The sequence below is a fragment of the Neospora caninum genome, chromosome V (genome assembly GCF_000208865.1).
Source record: "Neospora caninum Liverpool complete genome, chromosome V".
NCBI classification, from domain to species: domain Eukaryota; phylum Apicomplexa; class Conoidasida; order Eucoccidiorida; family Sarcocystidae; genus Neospora; species Neospora caninum.
Window position 1 is genome coordinate 1953777 of NC_018391.1, and position 22386 is coordinate 1976162.

The 22386-nt window shown below is 56.3% G+C and overlaps 3 protein-coding genes across 3 annotated transcripts; 1 reads left to right on the forward strand and 2 right to left on the reverse strand.

Moving 5' to 3' along the window:
• Positions 1 to 464: 464 nt before the first annotated feature.
• NCLIV_014510 (uncharacterized protein) lies at positions 465 to 13392 on the forward strand (the record flags this gene model as incomplete). Its single annotated transcript, XM_003881641.1, has 5 exons — positions 465 to 4907; positions 5329 to 7073; positions 7672 to 8918; positions 9065 to 9503; positions 10059 to 13392. 5 exons carry the CDS (start codon positions 465 to 467, stop codon positions 13390 to 13392), a joined length of 11208 nt encoding a protein of 3735 aa, XP_003881690.1.
• A 2229-nt stretch (positions 13393 to 15621) lies between these two features.
• NCLIV_014520 (SRS domain-containing protein) lies at positions 15622 to 17590 on the reverse strand (the record flags this gene model as incomplete). The annotated part of the gene is made up of 2 exons (XM_003881642.1): positions 15622 to 16172; positions 17074 to 17590. The coding sequence occupies 2 exons, from the start codon at positions 17588 to 17590 to the stop codon at positions 15622 to 15624; spliced, it is 1068 nt and encodes a 355-aa protein (XP_003881691.1).
• Positions 17591 to 19269: 1679 nt separating this feature from the next.
• NCLIV_014530 (SRS domain-containing protein) lies at positions 19270 to 21331 on the reverse strand (the record flags this gene model as incomplete). Its single annotated transcript, XM_003881643.1, has 2 exons — positions 19270 to 19751; positions 20821 to 21331. The coding sequence occupies 2 exons, from the start codon at positions 21329 to 21331 to the stop codon at positions 19270 to 19272; spliced, it is 993 nt and encodes a 330-aa protein (XP_003881692.1).
• Between the last annotated feature and the right edge of the window lie 1055 nt (positions 21332 to 22386).

Consider the following 22386-nt stretch of genomic DNA (forward strand, 5'->3'; position numbering starts at 1 on the left):
AAAGTAGAAGGCAGGGGAGCTTCGTGTGATGAGACACACAGTCTGGAGGCGATTTTGTCTCTACAGACTTCTTTCGACTGAAAGTCCCCGCGAGCTTTCTTGTCCGTTTTCCCAGTCTCTCGTTCTCTCTTCTCTGTGCATACACCATTGTGCCTTCCTACTCCTGCTTGTCCATGACAACGTCGGGTTCCAGGACGTTCCAGCCTCTTCTTTGCGCCGCCCTTCGTACGCGTTCGCTGTCTCTCTTCGTTTCCTGTCATCTCCACGCGCGGTGAAAACTCGTGGTCATCCCAGCTATGTTTCTTCGTCATAACTGCGTCTCCAGAGAGATGGATCGATTCTAGGTCTGCTGAAGGAAGTGAGAAAGGCGATAATGGTTTGGACGTTTTCCTTCCTGTTCCGACCCCTCGTTTTTCGGTGGTCGGCTTGAATCTCCCGCGGTCGTCACCGTCTGCGTTGCGGCCATGGAAGTGTCCGGCGACCTGTCGTCATCCGTGCGAGAGGAGGCGAACCGCGAAGAAGAGCGTCTGTTCTGCCCTGAGAACGATGGAAGGGCGGGCGCGCGGGTGTCGGTCTTAAGAGAGGGAGAGAAAGAGAACTCTGCGATTCGAGGCGGCCGCCCGGTGGACAGAGGGGACGTGGAGCGAAGCGAGCAGGACGAAAAGGGTGAGCTACTCGGACAACAGTGCGACACAGTTGATACGCCTGGTCAGGCCGCTCTTCTCCCCATCTTCGCTCGCGCCGAGCCAAATGGAGAGGAAGCGACGCGACAGACGTTGCATGCGGGTGGAGGTGCTCCTCCGTCGGGCTCCAAACCTCGTGGCGGACCAGGGCGGTCGGAGTCTGGGGGCGACACAGGCGCCAAGCTGTTAAACGGATGCCGAGATTCGAAGCCAATGAATAGGACCGAGGAAACTGTCGCATGTGGAGACACCGAAATCCCGACCTCTGTAGCACGTGGCGAGGAAGGTGAGCGTGGTGCGTTTTCGCCGGTGTCTGGGTCTCAAAGTCGTCTGGAAAACGCAGAGCATCGCGACCCCGCATGTGCTGTGAGGCGACCAGAGAGACACCCTCGGACCCCAGCCGCCATGAAGCAGGGAGAGCCGAAAGACAACGGAGAGAAAGAGGCAAAGGAACAAGAACAAAGGGGCAAGGGCGAACGGGAAACAGCTGAAGCAGAGATCGAAACGGGACATATAGACAAACAACGAGACGGAGAGTGGGAGGGCGACAGTGAGCAAGTCGCATCCCACAACTCTCCTCGTGTTGCCCTGCCAGCCTACGAGGGCGTCTGGAGAGGCGAAAACAAACAAAACACAGTGATGATTTGTTTTTCGGATGACGGAGGAGAAAACGCGGACCCAGGCGACCCTCCAGTCCCCTTCTCTGTTTCGTCTCCGCGGACCTCGGTGTCTGCTCCCGCTTCTCATTCCTCACCGTCCCTCGCATCGTCTCTCTCCGACTCCGTCCAGCATCCTCTGCCTTCGCTCGCTTCTTGCTCCTCTTCCTCTCCCTCTCCTGCGTCCGCCCTCGCGTTTTCGTCTCCGGCATCGAGTCTCTCCTCGTCTCCCTCTTCTGCGTCGTTCTCTGCCTCCTCGCCGTCGCTCTTCTCCTCGGCGTTTGCCGCACCCGTCTCGTCGACGTCCTCGCCGGCGTCGCCGTGCCGCACTGCAGCCCCCTCCTCGGCCGCGTCCTCTCCGCCGCACGCGTCCTCTCCGCCGCACGCGTCTTCTCCCACGTCTGCATTTGCAGCTGAGGCTCTGTCTCCTCGGGCCGGGGCGAGCGGCCGACGCGCCGGCGCTGGGTGCGCGGCTCGGAGACTCCCCGTGGACGCTGTCGCCCATCGCACACGGGCGCGCGCTTCTTTCCTCGCTGCGTCTCCTTCGTCTCCGAGCTCGCCAGCCGGTCGGGCGAAAACCTCCGCTCTCCTTCCTGACGCCTCCTTTTGTGAGGGTGGCGAACAAAGGCGAGAGAGGGACGACTGCGCTGCGCTTCTTTCGGAAGGCCAGCGCGGGAAGGCGGCGAGGGGAGAGAAGCCGAAACGCGAACTGGGAACCCGACGCGACAACGACGCGAACGCATCTTCAAAGTGGGACGAGGCGATCCGCAGAAGGCGCGCAGCGGCCCTCGAACGCGCGGAACGGCGCGCAGCCTTCGGGCCTCTCCCACTCGCCTCTCGCCTGCTGCGGCAACCGCCAGGAGCGTCTCTCCTTCCTCTTGTCGTCCTGTGGTCGACTTGCGACGAATTCGCGAGAGAGCACCCCACGGACGAAAGAAGCCTTGAAAGTTTCCGTTCGGACGGAGACGTGCAGCGTGGAGACGCGGAGGAAGCGAAAGAAGGGCGTACCGTCCAGCGCGAGGCCAAGGGTTTCAACGTGGCAAGCAGCGTCTGCGAGCTTGGCGCGAAATCGCATTTGGAAGACGAAAGGGAAAGAATCGTGCCCGCGAACGACCAGAGAGGAGGGGCCTGGCCGTCGGAGACAGAGGCAAATCCGCCCTGCGTCGCCGCTACCGCTCTCGACGCTGCCGCTCTTGCCTCCGCGGACAAGGCGCGGTTCTTGAGTCCGAGCCGGCGTGCTCAGGAAGAAGAAAAGGAAAAATGCGCGCGAGACAGGGGGGGCCAAGCTGTCCTCAACGATCTCCGCAGCTTTTCTCGGGAGGAAAAGGAAGACGATGCAGAGAGAGAGACGAAGGCCGAATCGGGGCCTGTGGCGACGCCTGCGGCGCCTGCGGATGGAGACGCCTGCAGAAAAGCGAGGCTCGACAGCCCGGGCGCTTCGCCTCTTCTCAGCTCGCCTCCCTGTCTAAAGCGATCGGGAGACTCGGCGACTCTTTCCTCTTCGGCTTCTCACGCCCTGGTCTCGGCTGTAGCCTCGCCGCCACACACAGATGCAGATGCGCGCGACGAGAGAGCTACGAACAGGGGGCGTCTGCCGGACGAAAAGGAGGGGCAAAGCAGAGACGAAAGCGAGACGAAGCCGAGACGCGCGAAAGAAGACCAAGGAGAGAAGGAACACAGCCGGGAGCCGAAAGACGAATGCGCGAAGAGAGGCCGATCCGGGGACGTTGACGGAGGCGAGAGGGTAGAAGAAAAGAACGTGCAGGAGCAGAACGGCCGTTTCTGTCTTGTTGAAAATCCGATGGTGGGCCGGCATCGAATGACGCCCGTCGAAGAAGATCGATTCGAAGACGCAACAAAGGCGCAGATTCTTGGTCTTTCTCACCTGGTGCAGAGTCGTGAAGGCGCCTCGTTCTTCTCTCTTGCTCAGACCGCGGAACGCGAGCGAGGACTGAGCATGCAGGCTCTCGGGGGAGGCACCGGTCCTCCCCTTCCCGTTGCAGTTTATCCTTCCTCGTCTCTCTCCTCCGCTTCGCCGCTGGATGTGTCTCCTCGTGTCTCCTCTGCTCCCTCGCCCTTCTCTGCACTCTCTCGCGGAGGAGTGGCCCCAGCGATGCGGCCCTCCCCCGCCCCGACTGCGTCCTCGGATCGGAGACAGACGGGGGAAGAAGGCCCGGACAGTGACGAGGCGGCCAGGAGCCGGGACGAACAGCTGCGTTTCCGTCCGCCGTCGCCACACATTCGCCACGCGACGCAACTCGAAGAGAAGCTCGCGCTGGTTCGTCGCCTTCTTCGCCACGCTCGTCTTCCGTCCTCTGCGTGCTCTGTGCTCGCCTCTCCGTCCCCTCCCGCCGTGTCGCCGCGGTCGTTGTCTTCCCTGAGTCTCTCTGCCTTTCCTTCTCCGTCGCTGCGGGGATCTGCTGTCTCGGCGGGGGCGTCGCCGAACCCCCGCGACGAGAAGAAAGACAAGGAAGGGACGCGAAGAGCCGGAGCTTTCAGAAGGCCGCACAAGCGGCCAAAGACAGACGTGGATCGAGCGTGCCTGGAAGAAGAAACAGAGAAGGAAAGCAGAACAAGCAACTGCCGAGAGGGGTCCGAGGCCCGCGAGAGCGAACAGCTTCAGAACGGGGAGACTCGTGACGAGCTAGGTAGACTAGAGGAAGAACGCGCGGCGAAAATTCGAGAGGAGCTGGAACTGGTCACTGCGGGAAAATGGGAAGCAGATCGAAGCGTTGCGCTCGCCAGCATTCGGTTCATCCGCCAACGAGTTGAGGACGCACTCGACAGAATTCGCCTCGTTACGTCGGTGAACGCCGCCATGAAGAAAGCGCAGTCGGAGGGAGACGCGGAAGCGAGACGGGAACGACCCGCCCGGGGGCCGAGTGAAAGGGAAGCGGGTGAGCACTCGACGGGAGGAGGAAGAGCCGGGGAGCGCGGCGACGGCGAGTTCGGCGACGGGCACGCGGCAGACAGGAAGCGAGAGAACGGAGAGGAACCGCCGCGCGAAGAGACTCTCGGCGAAAGGCAGGGGAACTCAGCGGAGACGGCCGGCGGGAACGAGGCGGGAAAAGCGGAGGCCGACGTGGGGAAAGACGAGAGAGCGAAAAGCACAGACAGCGAGGACGGGGCTCCGACACCCCCGGGTCCAGCAAACCTAGCGCAGGACACTGAGAAAGCACTCCCAGGCGAAAGGCCGGAAATCGGCCGACGCATTTGCAACGCGATAGATGCAGCGCCACTGCCTCCGGCCTGTGCGCCGATGCGTTTGCCGTCACACGCTGGTTCGGCTCTACGCTCCTCTTCACCTGTTTCTCTCTCTGCCTCTTCGTCTCTCGTGTCTCCCGGCGCCTCGGCTGTCCCGCCCTCGCCGCTGTCTTCGCTGCCGGACTCCGGCGACAACGCCGCGCGGGTTACTCCAGATCCAGGACGGGCGGAAGGGGACGCACACGAGGCGCTCGAATCCGCAGCTACCCAGTTGTACCACCTTCTCACCCACGGGGTGAATCGACGGCTATTGCGTTTGTCCATGCTTCGCGAGGCGTTGGATTCCGTGTCGCTCTTCATCGAGGTAAGACGCTTCCTTGCAGCCGACTTCGAGCCAGCTTCCTGCTGCTCTTCTCCGCCCACTGTTCACTTGCCTTCTGTCTCCTTCCTGTTTCTACGCGACACCAGAACGAGAAACAGGTCTCCCTGTAGGCCGTATATATTCGACGGCGAATTTGCGTGATATATATGCAAGGGACGAACATGAGTATGACTGTTTGTTAATGTGTCTTTATGTGTGTATGTATGTATATATATATGCATATATCTAGATAAACGGTTGCAATTGTGCGCGTTTCGATATATCCGTCCCGTTTTTTTCGCTGCTGGCCTTCCTGTGTTCTGGGTGTCGCCGCGTGTGCGTGCTTTTTTCCGCCCTGTTCCTTTTTGCGTTTCGCTGAGCGCATGCGTCTCCCGAGTCTCTGCACCGTCTCCTCGGCGTTCAGGATCTCCGCGCGGAATTTCCGGGCGTGTATCTCGACAGTCTCCGTCGCTCTCTCGCGAAGCCAGGCAGGACGATTCTCAGTCGCGAGTTGCCGCTGGAAGCGTGTGGGGTGCGCGGCGAGGAGGCGGAAGAAGAGAAGGACAGGAAGAGACAAGAGAAAGAAACCGAAGAGCGGCGACGATCGCCGAGACACCTGGACGCGATGAAGCTGCGCGAAGAGAACGGAACGCGCGAGACCCAAAGCAGGCCCTCTGCCGAGTCAGGCGCGTCTTTGGCTTCCGATCTGCCATCTCGTTTACGGTCTTCCTCAGCTTCATGTTCATCCGGCGCTTCTTTAGGCCACTGTTCTCTCTCCGCGTCTGGGACTTCCTGCCGTTCGTCATCACCATCTTCCTCGCCTTCCTGCCCTCCCGGGCCTCGACCGTCCTCCTCGCTCCTGTCCCCATCGCGCCTCTCTCGACCTTCTCCACCTGTGGCGCGTTCGGCCTCTCTCGACGAGAGACTGAAACGCAGCGTCAACTTCACTCCAGGCCCCGCCCTCTCTGCGTGGCTTCGCCGTCCTTCTTCCAGCTACTCCTCTTCCTCTTCTTCTTCTTCCTCTTCCTCCTCTCTGTCTTCTTCCTCTCTCCCTTCTTCTTCCGGTCACTCTTCTTCGTCTCCTGATGGCTCTTCTTGTTCTTGGCGAGCGACGCTTTCGTGGCATGACTGGCTCGAAGACCCTGTGCATGGTCCGAACTCGAGGACGGATGCGCCTCGAGTTGAAACGATGATGGTTGCCTATCACGCAGCGTTGTTGGAAGAGACGCGGGAGGCTGCGTTTCAGTTGCTTTCTTCGTCGTTAACTTCCCAGGAGTCGTCTCTCCGGCACGAGAGTCCGGCGCTCCGGCGTCCTCGGTCGAGTGTTTCCGCGTTGCCGCTGACCGTTTCTGGGTCTCTGTCTTCTGTGTCTGCTCGGCCTGTCTTGCCCTCCTCTGCTTCACCGTCTGCTTTCCCGCCGTCTCTTCCTTCCTTCTCGCCGCGTTCGCTCTCTGCCGCGGCAGTCCCCGCCGCCAAGAGCGACCGCTGGGTCAGCACTTTGCAGACCGCATCTGAGAACAGCGCGAGACGGCGCACGGACCGAGGGGCTCTGCCGTATTTCTTTGATCCCTTTTGCCCTCCCACGCTCCTGCACGTCCTGCGCCGCTATGACCCGCCCGCGTACGCTGCGTCTCAGCCGTCCGTGTTCTCGTCTTTCTCAGAAGCAAACGGTAGACCGCTTCTTCCCGTGACTTCTTCGCCTTCTGATACCACCTCTGGGTCTTGGGAGCTCTCAGCGTCGTCCTCTGGGCGCGCGTCTGGGGATGGAGACGCCCAGAGGGCCTTGCGCCTCCATCTCTCTCGGTTTCTTCCCCGCTGGTGTCTCGGCGCCCCCGTGACTCCGCCTGCGTTCGTGGACCGTCGAGTCGGCGCCGCCTCTCGTACGGCCTCGCAGCGCCGAGAAGAAGGGAGGAGCAGAGGAAAAACCGACTGTGCGCCCTCGTCGTCCCCATCTGCCTTGTCTCCGTCGGCTGTCTCCGCTCTGTCTTCGGCGCTGCCTTCTTCGCCAGTCGCTGCCTCTACTGCCTGGGGAGACCCAGAGAAACACAAAGGGGCCGTGGACGAAGCTGACTTGTACGAAGGATGCGAACGCGTGCGCGGCGTGGCCTTCTGCAGGACGACCAAGTACTGGGTCTGCAGCAAAATGGAAAACGGAAAACAGAAATGCCGGTGAGCACCACCTCCCGCACAATCGTCGAAGTGGGGAGTTGGGCGTGGCGATGTCTGTACCGCGCTTTCGTCTTGTCTAGCCATCTACCCAATGTGCCCATGTGCGAATCGTTAAGTCTAAAATTCGACCGGATATGGAGATAGATAGAGCTACTAATAAGAGATAGATAGGTACATACACACACAGGTAAGTGAAGCTTTAGATATACACATGTAGACAGATCGGTTTAGAGATAGGTGCTTGCTTGGACGTCATCATGTGTCGGTGTTGTCGAGGTAGGCAACGCGCAGCCTGTCGTGAGGCACGGCTATCCGGTCAGTTTCGGTGGCGTTTTTCCCACAGCTAGATGGCCCTTTTGGATGTTTTTGCCTCGTTAGGACTGGTGCGTGTTTGGAGGCCCCCAGGGTTTTTTTGTCGCGTTTTCTTGTGTGGGGCCATGCATCAGTGGCTCTCCCCGAGCTTCCGTGTTAGTCGGGCTTGAAACGGCGATTACTTTTCTTTCTTTCCACATTCGTGAATCACTCTGTCTAAGCTGAGGTGCGGAAGTGCGGGATTGTTCCTTGATCTCGGTTTTGCTCTCCCGCCTGTCGTTCACAGCTACTTCAGCACGAAACAGTTCGGATTTGACGGCGCCCGCCGACAGGCCATTCTTCAGCGCCACGAGTGGAAGCGCGACGTCCGACCCGAGCTTCTTGCCGCTCTCCAGGCTTCCTGTCCTTCTTCTTCGTCAGCTGCCAGTTCCGTTTCTGAAGCGAAAGTGAAGGCGGAAGCGAGCGACGGAGATGAAGAGGGCGAGGAGGGAGATGAAGAGGAGCGCGACGCGGGGGAAGAGGGCGGAGACGGTGACGAGGCCTTCGCAAGACGAGAGGAAGGCCGAGGTGAGAGAACGGGACACGGAGACCCCAGCGGTCGCAGACTCGACAGCCGGGACGAGACAGTGAAGAAGCGGAAGAGGGACGAGGACGACGAAGAAGGCGCGAGTAGGTGCCGCGCAACACGGGCGTCTCCTCGGAGCCACAGTCGGCAGCCGATGCTCCCTGTGTCTCCACGGCCGCGTGTCCAGGAGGACGAAGCGAAGCAGGAAGGCGTGCGGAAGATTCGAGAGACGGGCGAGTCGGAGAAGCCGCCTGCTCAGGACGACGCAGGATCCGAAGAGTACCGGCGCCGCCTTCGGTGCGCGTCTCCGTTTTCTTCGCCTTCTGCTCACTCTCGGTCTCCGCTGGCTTCGGCTGCATGCGCGCCTGCGTCAGGTGCGGCTGCGGCGTCGCGAGATACCTCCCAAGGAGACGCCAAGGCGGAGAAGCCCGACAGCCCTGCATCTTCGACCTCGCCGTCGGCGGCTTCCGCGTGGTCTCTCGCGTCTTCCGTCTCGCCTTCGGACTCCGCCGGCCTTCTTTCCGGGCGGCCGCGGCGCGTGAAGAGGCGCCTGAGCCCGCATGGCGAAGCGGGGCGAGGGAGCAAGGAGAGCGAACGAGACGCGGGGAGTCTCGAGGCCTCGCCGACGCTGAAGGACGGAAAGACAGCGGAAGAAAGAGAAGATCCGGAAGTTCAGGGGAGTCGACGGGGAAGGCGCCGCAGAGACGACGCAGGCGTTTACGCGGCCGAAGGCGACGCGGAGAGGCCGAGCAAAGGCGCAGCCGAGGAAGAAGCCCCGCGCACGCAGAGTGCAGAGAACCAGGGGGGGGCCGACAAACGGCAGCTGAGAAGAAGACCGGAGAAGGGCGACTCGCGGCCGTATGTCCCATCGCTCCGCCACGGCTTTCGCCGCGAACCCGAGGACATCGAGGAATCCGCCAAGGTCCCACCGGGAGTCGACTTGCACAGCGACTCTGACTTCTGCACAGGTTCGTTTTGTAACGCTGTCTTCTCGTCTGTCGTATTCTGCGGGTGTGCGCATCTCTATAAACACCTGTCACCGTCTGCTCCCGTCTCCTGTCCGCTGTCGCTTCTCTGCTAACGTGCCCGCTTCTTCCCTGTCTCTGTGTGCCAGAAAACGAGGAGGACCGAGACGAAGAGCGGCAAGTCCTTCTGGGCCTCTCGCCTCCGGGTGTCGGCGCGGCACGCGCGGCTTCTCTGGCGGAAAAGTGCGCCCCGTCTCTTCCTCGTCCCGAGGCTGCACGAGATCTCTCACGAGTTGAAAAAGCGACGGAAGCGCGCGCGGTTCTGCATCCAGAAGACGCGCAGAGACTTCCCCCAGCTCCCGCGTCTTCTCTCTCTCAGACCAGGATGAGGCGCAGTGCATCCGCAGGCTCGCCCCCGACTGCACTCTGCAACGCGTCAGAGACTGCGGGAGCAGACACGCACCTCTCGGCGGTCGACGCGCTAGTGCACCTTAGCCGGAAAGTCACCTTCAACGTAAAAATTCCTGGAATCGGATTCCACAAGGGCGTCGAAAGCTGGGTCTGCATGTGGAAGGACCTTGACGGAAAGTAAGAAATGAGCGCCGGACGGAGAGGTAGCGCGTAAAAACAGACGCAGATATCTACGCGGAGGTTCAAGCGATATACGTCTATCGATCTACACGTGTATATACATAAATATCTTTGTACATATACATATATATACATATATATATATATATATATACATATATATATACATATATATATGTATATATATGTATAGGTGTGTGCAGACGTGTGTCGAGACAGTGGGAGATCGAGATGTAAGAGAGGAGACAGAGTCAGTGGAGGAAGGGGCAACGCCTGGCAGATGGAGATGTTGATCGTTGGGTGGTGAAGAACGCGTTGGGACGCGATACTTTTCAGTTGTATAAAATCAGTACTGATAGTGTGCGTGCGGGCGAGTCTGCGAAGCGTTTGAATGCATGTGTTCTGCGTGGTGACCGCTACTCTGTGGAAGCGTCCTCTGCTTGTGTCGCTTCTCGCCTTTCCTTCATCCTCTGTGACTCCTTTTCTCGCTGCGTTTCTGAGCAGACCCGTGAGTCGGTATTTCCGATGTGCGCGCTTCGGCTTTCGGCGTAGCTACAAAATGAGTGTATGTACACTGCTTCGTCACGCCACGCCGCCGGCCGTTAGCAAGGCGCTAGCCGCTCTGGGAGAAATAAAGAGAAGGCGACGCGAAAGCCGTTCTCTGGAGGCAGGCGCGCTAGGAAACCCGGAGAAACGGGCGGGGCGAGCTCCGTCAGCCTCTCAGCGAGGAGAGAGGTCGGAACGGCACGAAGGGCGAGGGGTAGAGAAACACGAGAGCGAGGGAGAGGACGACGGAGACAGAGGGGGGTGGGACGAGGAGACAGAAGGACTGGAAGATGAAGCAGAGAAACAGCGCGAACAGGAAATGGGGGACAGCGAGGATGAGGCGGCGGCCGATTTCGAGAGTCATGCGTGCAAAGGAACCGGAGGAGGGGCGGAGGGGAAAGAAGGGGGGGGCGGCGGCAAGGTCGAGGGGGAGGAAAGAAAGGAGAACGAGGCGGCGGACGAAAGACAGGATGCAGGAGGGAGACAGATCAAGGACGAAGTTGGAGAAAGGCAAGAGCCAGAGGAGGATGGGAATGCGAAAGATGAAGGCCAGGCAGACGCAGAGGCGGGGGGCAAGACCTCCGACGATGTGAACGAGACGAGAAAGGACGGGGAAGAACAAGGTGAGACAGCAGACGAGGACGAAGACGAAGAGGGGAGCAGAGAGAGACCGAAGAACGAGGAGCGAGACATGGCGGGGGGAAGATGCAAAGGCGAAGTGCACGAGGAGACGGAGCCTCACCCAGTTTTGGCAGAGAAACGGTCACAAGGGGAAAAGGGAAAGACCGGCCAGGACGAAGAGGAACAGAAGGACGGCGGAATGCAAGGAGACGAAGACTCGGAAGCCAGTGGGAGGGTGGACACGGAGGGGAGTGGACGAGATGTGGAAGGCGAAGCGCAGAGACTCGAACAACCAGAAGCAAACCGAACTGACGCAGAGAGAGGAGGACAAGCAAAGGTGAAGAGAGAAGAAGGTGGAGACGGAAAACGAGACCAGCGAGACCAGGGCAGCAACGCGGGAGAACCTGAGGGAGACGAAGAAGACCGCTGTCGCGAGAGAGCGAACGAAGGGCGGGAGAGACAGAAAGATGGCGGCACAGCCGCGGAAGAGACGGATGAGAAGGAGAATGTGGCGCAACCGTCTCAGGATTGCGAAGGAAGCAAAGACGACGGCAGCGCGTGCGACACTTCTGCGAAGGGAGACGAGAAATGGAGTCAAGAAGGGCGGGGCCAGAGCAACGGTGTGGACGAGGACAGAGGCGGTAAAGCGGCGAAGAACGTGGAAAAGGAAGTGGAGCAGTGGCAACGAGGCAGACGCGCTACCGACTCGCGGGACCTTCCAGAAGAACACGAGCGGAAGCGACGGGGCGGGAAAGGGAGACGGGGCGTGGACAGAGAAACGAAGCCCGCAAGTGGGGGCGCGAAGGACAAGGAAGAGGGCGACGCGAAGGACGGCCACTGCAGGCGAGACAGAGGAAAGGCCGCGAAGGCTGATGCGAAGCGAAAAGAAGAGGATGAGGAAGAAAAGATGAGGCGACGTAGAAAGGATGCATGCTGGCTAGGGCTGCTACAGAGAGATGAGGAGGCGGAGTTTCGGCGGGCGTTAAGGAAGGAGAGGAGTCGAGCGAGGGGTGAAGGGAAAAGGGGGACCGAGAACGGACGCGGTCCCCAACGCGGGTCAGCCGGGCACAATGCAGATATGGAGGCGAACGGGGACGTCCTGCCTCCAGAACACCGGAATGGAACTGTAGACCCCAACCGCGGTAGCGCTTCAGCGCGAGCAACGATCAGGCTAGGGGATCGGCAGATGTCCAACAACGACTTCAGCCTTTCTTCCTCTTCTCCCTCTCTTTCTTCCATTTCGTCTTCATCATCCTCGGACTCTGCCTCGCCGTCATCTGCGTCGTCTTCCCTGCCTCCGGCGTCTCCTTTCTCCGAGGCATCTGGGCCTCGCTCGCCGTCGGCGGCCTGCGTCTCGCACCCCACATCGTCCTCTTTCTCGGCCGCTTCTGGAAGAGGGCATTTGCGGTCTGTTTCCTCTCCCACCGCGTCTCCGACCCCTTCCACGTCTTCTTCCGTCCCTCTGGTGACGCACCCAGCGGTAGCCTCTCGGTCGCCGGCCGTGCAAGTCGCGCCGCAAGAGAAACGGAATTCGGCCTCGCGACTCCCCTCGCTTTTGCCTTCCTCCCCGTCTTCGCCGCTGCCGCCTGCTCGGCCCGCTCCTCTCCCTTCGTCCCCCACCGCTTCATGTGCTTCCGTGCCTCAGAAGGCATGTGACCCCAAGTCTGACAGCACTCGCTCTTCGGCTCAGAGTGTCAGTTCTTGCGGCGTAGATGGAACGGCCAAGCCTTTCGGGCCTGTCCTTCTCTCGTCGTTTCGCGTCTGCGAGGATTCGTCGCGCGTGTGTCTCTCTTCTCCGTGTGTGTCGTCCCATTCTGAGGCTCCAGAGCTGTCCGAAAGCAGCGAAGAGCTCCTCCCGAAGAAAGGCGAGGAAGAGACGGCGACTGACAAGGAAGACGAGCTTGCCCACACGATGGACACGCGCGATTTGTGCGGCGCACAGGCGCGAGAGAGGCGGCGGCGAGAGTTGCCAGCAGAAAAGAGAGACGGAAGCGACAGAGATTGCACCCTCGACCCTTACAAGAAAGAACATGCGGCTCCAGGCAGGCGGCCCGGCCGTGCGAAGAAACCACAGCGCGACCTGGCGTCCTCGCAGCCCGCGACAGATTCCAACTCGTCACGTTCCCGTCTTCCACTTTCACCCTCGTCTGCTTCACTGTCCTCCGCCTCGGCGTCTTCTGGATCTTTTTCGGTCTCCGCCCCATCTTCTCCTTCGTCTCCGGCCTCTTCGTCGCTTGCATGCGACTCCTCCTCCGCGTCTGCAGCTTCCACTGTCGGTTCTGTGTCTTCATGTAGCGGGGGATCGTCGCCTTGCCCAGCTCTTCATTCTCTTTCGGGAGTATCCAGGGAAGACCCCGAGCCGGCAAAGGTGAAAGAAGAGTCAGTGTTGCAGTCGAGTGTCGAGGCTGCTGAGTGCGCGGGCGAGAAAGGAAGGCGCTTGGAAAGAAGAGGTGACAGGGAGCCGTCGCTGTCTCTCTCTTCCTCTCGACAGAACAAGGAAAGAAAGCCTGAAGAAACTGGAGGACCACCGATGGAGACACAGAAGCGGTGCCTGAGCAAGGAGATATCTCCGGAAGCGCTAGGAAGGGTGGACAACTCAGGGACGGAGAAGGGAAAGAGGAAAGGCAGGAAGGCTGAGACGAGGACGAAAAACACGCAAGAGAGAGGAACCAGAGAGACTGAATGCAGCTTTCGGGAAACGAAACAATCTTCGATATGAGATACTGAAAAGCGAGAAGAGAAACGCGGCACATGCCACCGACGCCTTGGCGGTCCAACCTAGCAAAGTCGCAGACGACGGAGAAGGACGAACCGTAGATATTCAAAATTGCGGGAGGAAGAAGGGCGCGGGAAAAGCATTCATGTTTATGCGCTCCGAGGTGTCTGTACCTTTAGAGAAAAGGTGGGCGTTTGTGCGGCTGCGTTGTCACTCGTAGGCGTATGAGCGACAGTGGCAAGGCCAAGGAATATCCCGTTTCGTGGCTTAGACACCAGAAGTGTTCGGTCATTTTCACTCCTCTGTTTTGTGACGCACGCCCTCGAGAAATTTGACAAGCCGCTCCTCTTGTCTGCTCAGCCTTCTAAAGCTGGATCAGGCCAACAGTCGCCAGAACACGTGTGAATTTATCCGGCTGCGTGAAAAAAAGGCATCTCCATGCGTATTTGTACAGATAGATGTCCATCAGCATACAGTCAGGCCAATACACGTGTATTCGACCGCCTACGTGTATATACAACATATGCATCCACTGGAATATATGTGTTTGTGTGTGTATGTATACATATGTACGTAATCTGCACATTTTTTGGAACTAGTATTGTGTGATTGTCAACGCTGCGGCCTCGGTGCCTAGCTCTTCCAGGATTCATAGAGATCAAGAGAGGCATGGACAAAACAGGAAAGTGAAGGTTGCAGGGAACAGCAAGCGTTACGTGTGTCTACAGTTTCTTAGTTCTTGTGTTGACGAACATATGTCACGAAACGTACCCCTGCCAGAGGGCAGCAAATACGGCCTTTCGTTAGAAAAAAACAGAGGGAGCGTCGGTAGAACTCGACGCAAATGGGCGCCGAACACACAGCATTCAGTGTTCTGACACGAAAGAAGCCCAGGGAACCTATCGGTCTTTCCCCTTAAATCTTTGATATTGCACTGTCGATTGCCACTGATTTGAGCATGACTGAATGACGCATCCTCCAAGCGCAAGATTAGGGTGCAGAACAAGAGGGTAGCCCTTGTTTATACTCTCTCATGTCTGCTGCTGCGGTTTCCTCGCACCCTAGCAATGCACGGGTAAGTGAAGCCCCCATTCAGGGTTCTATGAAACAATAAGCTTTTCTGCTTTCTTCTCTTTTGACGCACGAGCTTGAAAAACACCCATGTAATTCCAGGTGCATTCATTCTCCATGGCTAGGTGCGCAAGGCGTGAGCAATGCGATTTCCTGTGGGTGCTACGAACCCGCCTTCTCAAGATGCTGGGGTTCGGCATTCGACTGTGTCTCGCAAGCTTGGTAGCTGTTTTGATTTTACAAGCAAACCAGGGAAACTTCCACGGTTTCGTCGGGACCGACCGCATCCAGGATGCTCCTTATTCAGCGCCTCGAATCTGATGCCGTGCCCCGCATTCAGAAGGGATTCACAGTCGAGCGACACAGGGCTTCACCCCCACAAAAAACCTAACAAAATGGATGTCACACGACTTGCTACGGCATGTACCTGCAACCACAAACAAAGCACCTACAAATAACCGAAGGCCTTGCACTTCCTCATCCATTCCACCGACACAATCTGCTCACGATCTCCCCAACCTAGCCTTCACAGAGGCGATGCATAAGCAGGACTGTAAGCGCACATCTGACATCTTTGAAAGCCGCCTCATGGGGCTCTCAACCCCATATTGGGGGGGTGCTTCCCACTGCCTCCAGGAGGGAAAAAAAAAGCATGACGTTCCATCCTTATTTGCTCGTGTGTCCACTGCCCGCGCCTAAACGAAGTGAGTCCGTTGGCACGCAAAAGGAAAAAAACTTCTTCATGACACATCTCTTTGCACGGCACTCGTTCGGGAGCCGTGGACGGGTGCTAATTCGGAGCGAGTCCACACTCGGCGATACAGATAACAGTGAGAATCGAAAGACAATACGGTAGCCAGCAGGCAGTACGCATTCCACGGGGAGGGAACAAAATTGGAAGAGTGACCTCAAACAGCCCAGCCCGCACCCGGACTACCTTTCGTCCGTCAAGCTCGGCGTCTCCATCTCCTGATGCCCTTGTGTCAACAATTTCTACACCTCAAAAAATCAGTCATTATCGGCAAATGCAAATCCACATCTTGCGTCGGGAAACGTCTACTCATTTGTTCATAATATCAAGCAGACTCCCATCACTCGACGCTATACTGTCGTCGTCAGGACACGGGAAGCGTTAAGGAAGACGTGAACAGGGCAAGCGCCTCAAATCATTTTCGCCAATAAGACAGAGACGCTGATAAGAGACGTTATCAGTGTCAAGCAGCTCCACCGTCCAGTCTCAGCTCCTGAAGCGTCAGGAGGGGCGGTTGTCGTGGAGCCGCTATCGGTTTCCTCCTTTGCCACCTTGATGTACACTGTACATGGCGGGTCATTGCTGCGTCCACTTGGAGAACTTTTCTTGCACTGATAACACACCGTTTTCTCCTCTGCCGGCAAGCTCGTGACTTGGAATGTGTATGCTGGTTTTTTCGCATCCTCTCCGGCTTCCGTGGTCCCGTGTTGCACCAGGGAAGCAGTGGAAAGATGATCTGCCAATGGGGACTCCTCGGTACAGCCATCTGCGGAGAAGACGTGGTCAAAAAGTGCTGGAGAAAGAACGTTGCCATCGCCACAAGCAAATGTCACTGATTTGTTCGAAGAGTTGACTTCAAGGTTTAGTGTCGATTGGTTCGCCGCACATTTGCCTGGAAACAGCACATTCGCAAGGGGGACAATAACAGCAGCATCCAAACCGACCCGTCGTCGCCAAAGCTCTTCAAATACGGACGACGGACTTGATTTTGATTGTGAAAGGTCAAAGCGCTTCTCTACCCTCTCCAGTCGCTGCCGCGGATTCTGTACCAATTCTCCTCTGCCCTATATCAGTATTCTGCCGCAAGTGTAAATGAATATCCGCCGTGACGGCGGGCAGTAGAAAGCGAGGCAGCGAATAGATGAAAACAGCTGAAAATGTAGATGGTTTAACCGTAGACCACGGACCGCAACGTCGGTGATCCAGTCTCTAAATCTTTACGATGAGCTGACTACCATTTTGCGTCGTGCTGCTCTGGTAATCCGGGAGAGAACTCAGCTTGAGGCGAGCCTTCCGGTTCCCTCTGATGCTTTCTGTCTACCAACGAAGAGCGTCTCTCTCCACTCCTTCTTCATCTTTCAAATAAATATCTTCCGCGTAGCTAGCAGATGGTTGCCATACATTCGTTTCGTTGAATACACGCTTAACTGAGTGGACAACAAATGCGAGATGCCTTGAGCCATTAAGTTCTATCAGTGTGGATCACTGCGACCCATTTCTGTCAACGTCCCCAACAAGCATCACTATTTCTTCAAAAAGGTGCTACCCTTCCGTTCCCTCGAATCCTCGACCGAGCCACATCCCCCTCCACTTCGTGAAATGCCATCGTCTACTATGACATCAGTACAGCCGACATAACGGCTTTCGTGGGCGAAAGCATGCAGGACTCCCCGTGACTGCGATGTCCTGGAGGAAACTGCATGCTTTCACCGCAATCGTTATTCGTATCCATTGTCTTCGGAAGACAAGAATGGTGTCACCTCCCGGACTATATAGACCAGAAGACAACCATATCTCTCCTACGAGGCGATAGAAATATGTTCTGTGTTATGTTGCTCAGATGGGATATTTTCCAGGCTTACTTGGTGTCGGGTACTGAGTGGATCCTTGAATTGGTGGTCCCCAAACGGCAATCTGAACCGTGCATCTTTTTCCAGTCTGTTCGGGATCTTCTTCGTCGACTCGGGAATGATCGGCAGGAGACTCTGTGGAAGAACACTGCAAGTAAACTGTGCTTGCCTGTGTGGGGGTGCTTGAGATGGTGAATGTGTATGGCTTTGTAGCGCTCTTCTGCTGTTGCAGTGTCGCCTCAAGGGACTCGAGTGATATCACACTTGTACACGCTGAACTTGTACAAGCCATAACAGCACCTGCCTCAGCTGGACGGGGATAGAGGTTCGTAACTTTCTCTCCGCATTCGAATATAACGGGTGTAGTGTCGGTGGCAATGAGGTCCAGAACAGGAGTTGAGTCAGTACATTTGGGTGTCCCACCAGCCACAGCAGGAAGACGAAATGAGCAGAGAAACATGACGAACAAGCACGCGTTAAGCCTTACATATTGGCGACCTGACGACACTAGCCCCCTGGTTGGCGCCATGGCTGTCGCTGTCTTTACCGCTGAATGAAGAAGAGGCATTTCAAAATCCTTGGGATGGAGGGAAGTGGAGAAAACAAGTGGGAAAAGAAAGAGCATCCCCAAACAACATATATTTTTGTTGAATTGAGCCTGAAACAATTTTGGAATAGCTGTGTGTGCGAATTCGTGCCCCTCTGTGGTCGTTACTTGCCGGGAGCCTCACGAGGGCGGGGGGGAGGAGGGGGTTGGCGGGGGAGCGGCCTGTGTCGTACACGCCTCGAGGTCCCGAGAACCGTCTGTTCTCCAGAAGCACTTTTGGCGCAAAACAATCCCAAATTTCGTCTCATCCGTGTTTGTACGACACCGTCGAAGGTAAGTCCCGCTCTCCTTTCCCCTGTGGCTCCATGAAAGAAACAGGGTGGGAATTCAAACAAAAAGCAGCGGGTCTCCACTTGTTTCGAATGTGGCCCTAGAACACTCAAAACCGACCGCAAAACTCCTCTCCACAAAGCCCCAATCGAACCCCCTTCTTTGGATGTGCGAGGTGATTGATGAGAAGCCTTTTATTGGTTGTACTATCGGAGGTTTACATGTCTTCTACTTATTTGTAGTAACCCTGCAGATATAGATACCGCGCTTAAAGTTTCCTGTTGTCTTACGAAACTCACAACTAAGCGCGAATCAATGATTTTGGGGACCATGAGGTCATCAGTACACGGCCGAGCCTACGGCCAAAAATGGCATGTTGGATGCCCTTTGCACGAGAAATTCATATTGTAGTTTGGTGACACTGCACATCACCGTTTGTCTCTCTACAAGCGGCCCTACTGGGATATGCTGCGCCAACTCCACCGGGAGTCAAGACACCAAAACATCTCTAATAAGATTTGTTTTATGGCTGAAATGAAACAATATACCACGCTACCGCCTCCCTCATGAATCTCTCACGCAATTCGTCACACCACGCTCCTGCGTAGAAGAACAGGGCAACGAAAAACAATCGGGGCCTTGTGCTTCCTCATCCATTCCACCGACACAATCTGCTCACGATCTCCCCAACCTAGCCTTCACAGAGGCGATGCATAAGCAGGACTGTAAGCGCACATCTGACATCTTTGAAAGCCGCCTCATGGGGCTCTCAACCCCATATTGGGGGGTGCTTCCCACTGCCTCCAGGAGGGAAAAAAAAGCATGACGTTCCATCCTTATTTGCTCGTGTGTCCACTGCCCGCGCCTAAACGAAGTGAGTCCGTTGGCACGCAAAAGGAAAAAAACTTCTTCATGACACATCTCTTTGCACGGCACTCGTTCGGGAGCCGTGGACGGGTGCTAATTCGGAGCGAGTCCACACTCGGCGATACAGATAACAGTGAGAATCGAAAGACAATACGGTAGCCAGCAGGCAGTACGCATTCCACGGGGAGGGAACAAAATTGGAAGAGTGACCTCAAACAGCCCAGCCCGCACCCGGACTACCTTTCGTCCGTCAAGCTCGGCGTCTCCATCTCCTGATGCCCTTGTGTCAACAATTTCTACACCTCAAAAAATCAGTCATTATCGGCAAATGCAAATCCACATCTTGCGTCGGGAAACGTCTACTCATTTGTTCATAATATCAAGCAGACTCCCATCACTCGACGCTATACTGTCGTCGTCAGGACACGGGAAGCGTTAAGGAAGACGTGAACAGGGCAAGCGCCTCAAATCATTTTCGCCAATAAGACAGAGACGCTGATAAGAGACGTTATCAGTGTCAAGCAGCTCCACCGTCCAGTCTCAGCTCCTGAAGCGTCAGGAGGGGCGGTTGTCGTGGAGCCGCTATCGGTTTCCTCCTTTGCCACCTTGATGTACACTGTACATGTCGGGTCATTGCTGCGTCCACTTGGAGAACTTTTCCTGCACTGATAACACACCGTTTTCTCCTCTGCCGGCAAGCTCGTGACTTGGAATGTGTATGCTGGTTTTTTCGCATCCTTTCCGGCTTCCGTGGTCCCGTGTTGCACCAGGGAAGCAGTGGAAAGATGATCTGCCAATGGGGACTCCTCGGTACAGCCTTCTGCGGAGAAGACGTTGTCAAAAAGTGCTGGAGAAAGAACGTTGCCATCGCCACAAGCAAATGTCACTGATTTGTTCGAAGAGTTGACTTCAAGGTTTAGTGTCGATTGGTTCGCCGCGCATTTGCCTGGAAACAGCGCAGTCGCCAGACATAGTAGCCCGAACATCCAATCCGACACCTCACTGAAGAATTTCCTCTCAATACGAGATACTGTCTCGAGATTCGCCGTGTGCTCGACGCCCTGCTGTGCTTTCCAGTTGTCGGTGATACCTCCCAGTCGGTTTCCGCCTCAAACGCTGCTATTTCGCCGATGTCATCTGGCTACCGCCCTAGGTGGCGCATCATCGTAGCGGTCGCAGCAATGAATCTCCGCAACCATGTTGGGAACGTTTTGGGTTTATTCGTGAATCACGTACAACAAGGCCAAACGGCACAACTTCCAAAACTAGAGGTATGCCGATCGTGGCATGCATTCCATCCTGCTGCTGTATACCTGAAGAGGACATCCCCCGTCCAAGTGTGCCGCCAGTCGCCCACGCTTCAGTTCTACCAATGAAGAGAGCCTCCCTCCTCCTTTTCTTCTTCTGCCGAAGAACCATTGCCCTCATACTAAGCAGAGCTTTGCCATTCATTCGATCCGGTGGCTGCAGGCTTTATCACGCGAATACAGAAGTGCCAGATGCCACGGGCCTCGGCTAAACATGGTGATTCGGTCGTTCCCTTTTTTCAGCGTCGCCAACAACACTCTCTGTTACTACTGAACCAAGCTATACATCTACTCTTCCATTCCTCGACCAAGACATGCCTCACTACAAATCCCTGAGAAGCCGTCTTCTAATGTGCTACCACAACTGCCCAACCCACTGGCCTGCTTAAGACACCTAAAAGTGTTGGTTTTCAATATCGTACTACATTAAGGTTATTCCACATCGGGTATGTTCTAGGCGTCCCTCAGAAAATCCTGCAGGTGGCGCAGGTAATTTGGATTCCACGGGACTCGGACGTTCCGGAGCAAATCGAAGACTTCCGCCACAACCATTCCTCATTTTCTCTCTCTCGCGGAAATAAGAGTGACGTCAGCGCGTGGGATACATAGAACACAGGACAGAACCTCGTGACCAGGTTTTCCCTCTTACGATGTGATGGACATGTGTTTTGTGGGGTTGCGCTCGGATTGCGTATTTTCCAGGCTTACTTGGTGTCGGGTACTCAGGCAATCCTTGAATTGGAGGTCCCCAAACTGCAATCTGGACCGTGCACTTTTTTTCACCATTGTCTTCTTTTGTGATTGTATCTCTCAAGTTCTGTATGGCAGGAGCAACCGAAGAACACTTAAAGTAAACTGTGCTTGCCTCTTCGGAGGCTTGTGAGACGGTAAACGTGTACTTGTCGTCTGTTTGTCCCAATGTTGCATTAGGAATCTTCAGCTGGACTTCACTTGTACAAGCCGAACTTTCGCAAACCTTCTGGGGGACGCTTGCACTGTATTGCGGATACAGGTTGGTCACCTGTGCTGCGCACTTGAATTCAACTGCAGTAGTGTCAGTCACAGGGATACTCAGAACGGGAGTTTCGGCAGCACATTGATTCACCACATCCTGCGCCACAACAGGCAGACAAAATATGCAAAGAAAAATAAGAAAAAAGCATAGGTTAAACCCGGCATACGGGAGACCTGGCGATCGTTCCCCCTTGTATGAAGCCATGGCTGTCGCTCGGGTGCTGGCCCAGGCAAAGTTTGTCTTGATTATCTCGGGTAGGAGAGAGGCACGAGAGAAGACACGAAAACAACAAGCGCCCCCAACAACTGACGATTCATGCGTGAATAGACACTCAAGCAGTTTTCGAACAGCCTTGCTTGCGTATTTGTGCTAGCCTGGAGTATTCCTGGACCCTTCCCGAAACGGGGTCGGCGAGGTCACTGCTTCCGTGCAAGACCCGAGTTCGTGAGAATCGGCGCCTACGCTCGGTCACTCTGCTGGTCAGAGATGCCGTCCTCCCCCCCCCCCCCCCCCTCGACCCCCCCACTTGCTTCAGAGCAAACACTCCTGTATTCTCAACGCTGGGACGATACTGTCGCAGGCAAGTCTTACCCTCCTTCCTCCTGTTTCTCGAATAAAAAGTCTGTTTCTCCTTTAAGAAGGCATAAGTGGTTCGACTCTGTTTTCTATCGAGGCCATAAAACACACGAATCCGTCATCGGATGAACCCCCCCCGCCCACCTCGGGTACAGCACGGCAATAGTCGAAAAACACGGAGAATGAACAACACTTTTCCCAACGAAACACAGGCCAGCGGTTTTTGTTAGCAATCAGACCACCGGTACATGAACGAATCTGAGGAATTACGTACTCCATTGGAAGTTTTTAGCACGGAGAACTAATGTGTAGCCTGATGATACTAGAGACCCTCTTTTTCTTCTCTACATCCGACCACCCTCGCATGGACTCTCACAAAGCGGCAAGATGTCTCCCCCACTCAGATGAACAGAACAGCGTGGTAGCTGAAATAACACAGAGATAGACAGTCGTGTAGACTCAAGCTGCTCTATGCAGCTCTATACCAATTGGTATTAATTTTTGGCCGATTTGAGACCCATTCATACGACACCGGACTGGCCAACATCGACGCACGATAGATTGGCCCGAGCCGGAAATTGGAACAAACCTCTGATTTTAGGGATATGTGAGCCAGCAGAGTGACAACGCAGCGTCAGGGGCAACGCATAGTACCATAACGGTGCCTTTCGTTTTCTTTGGGG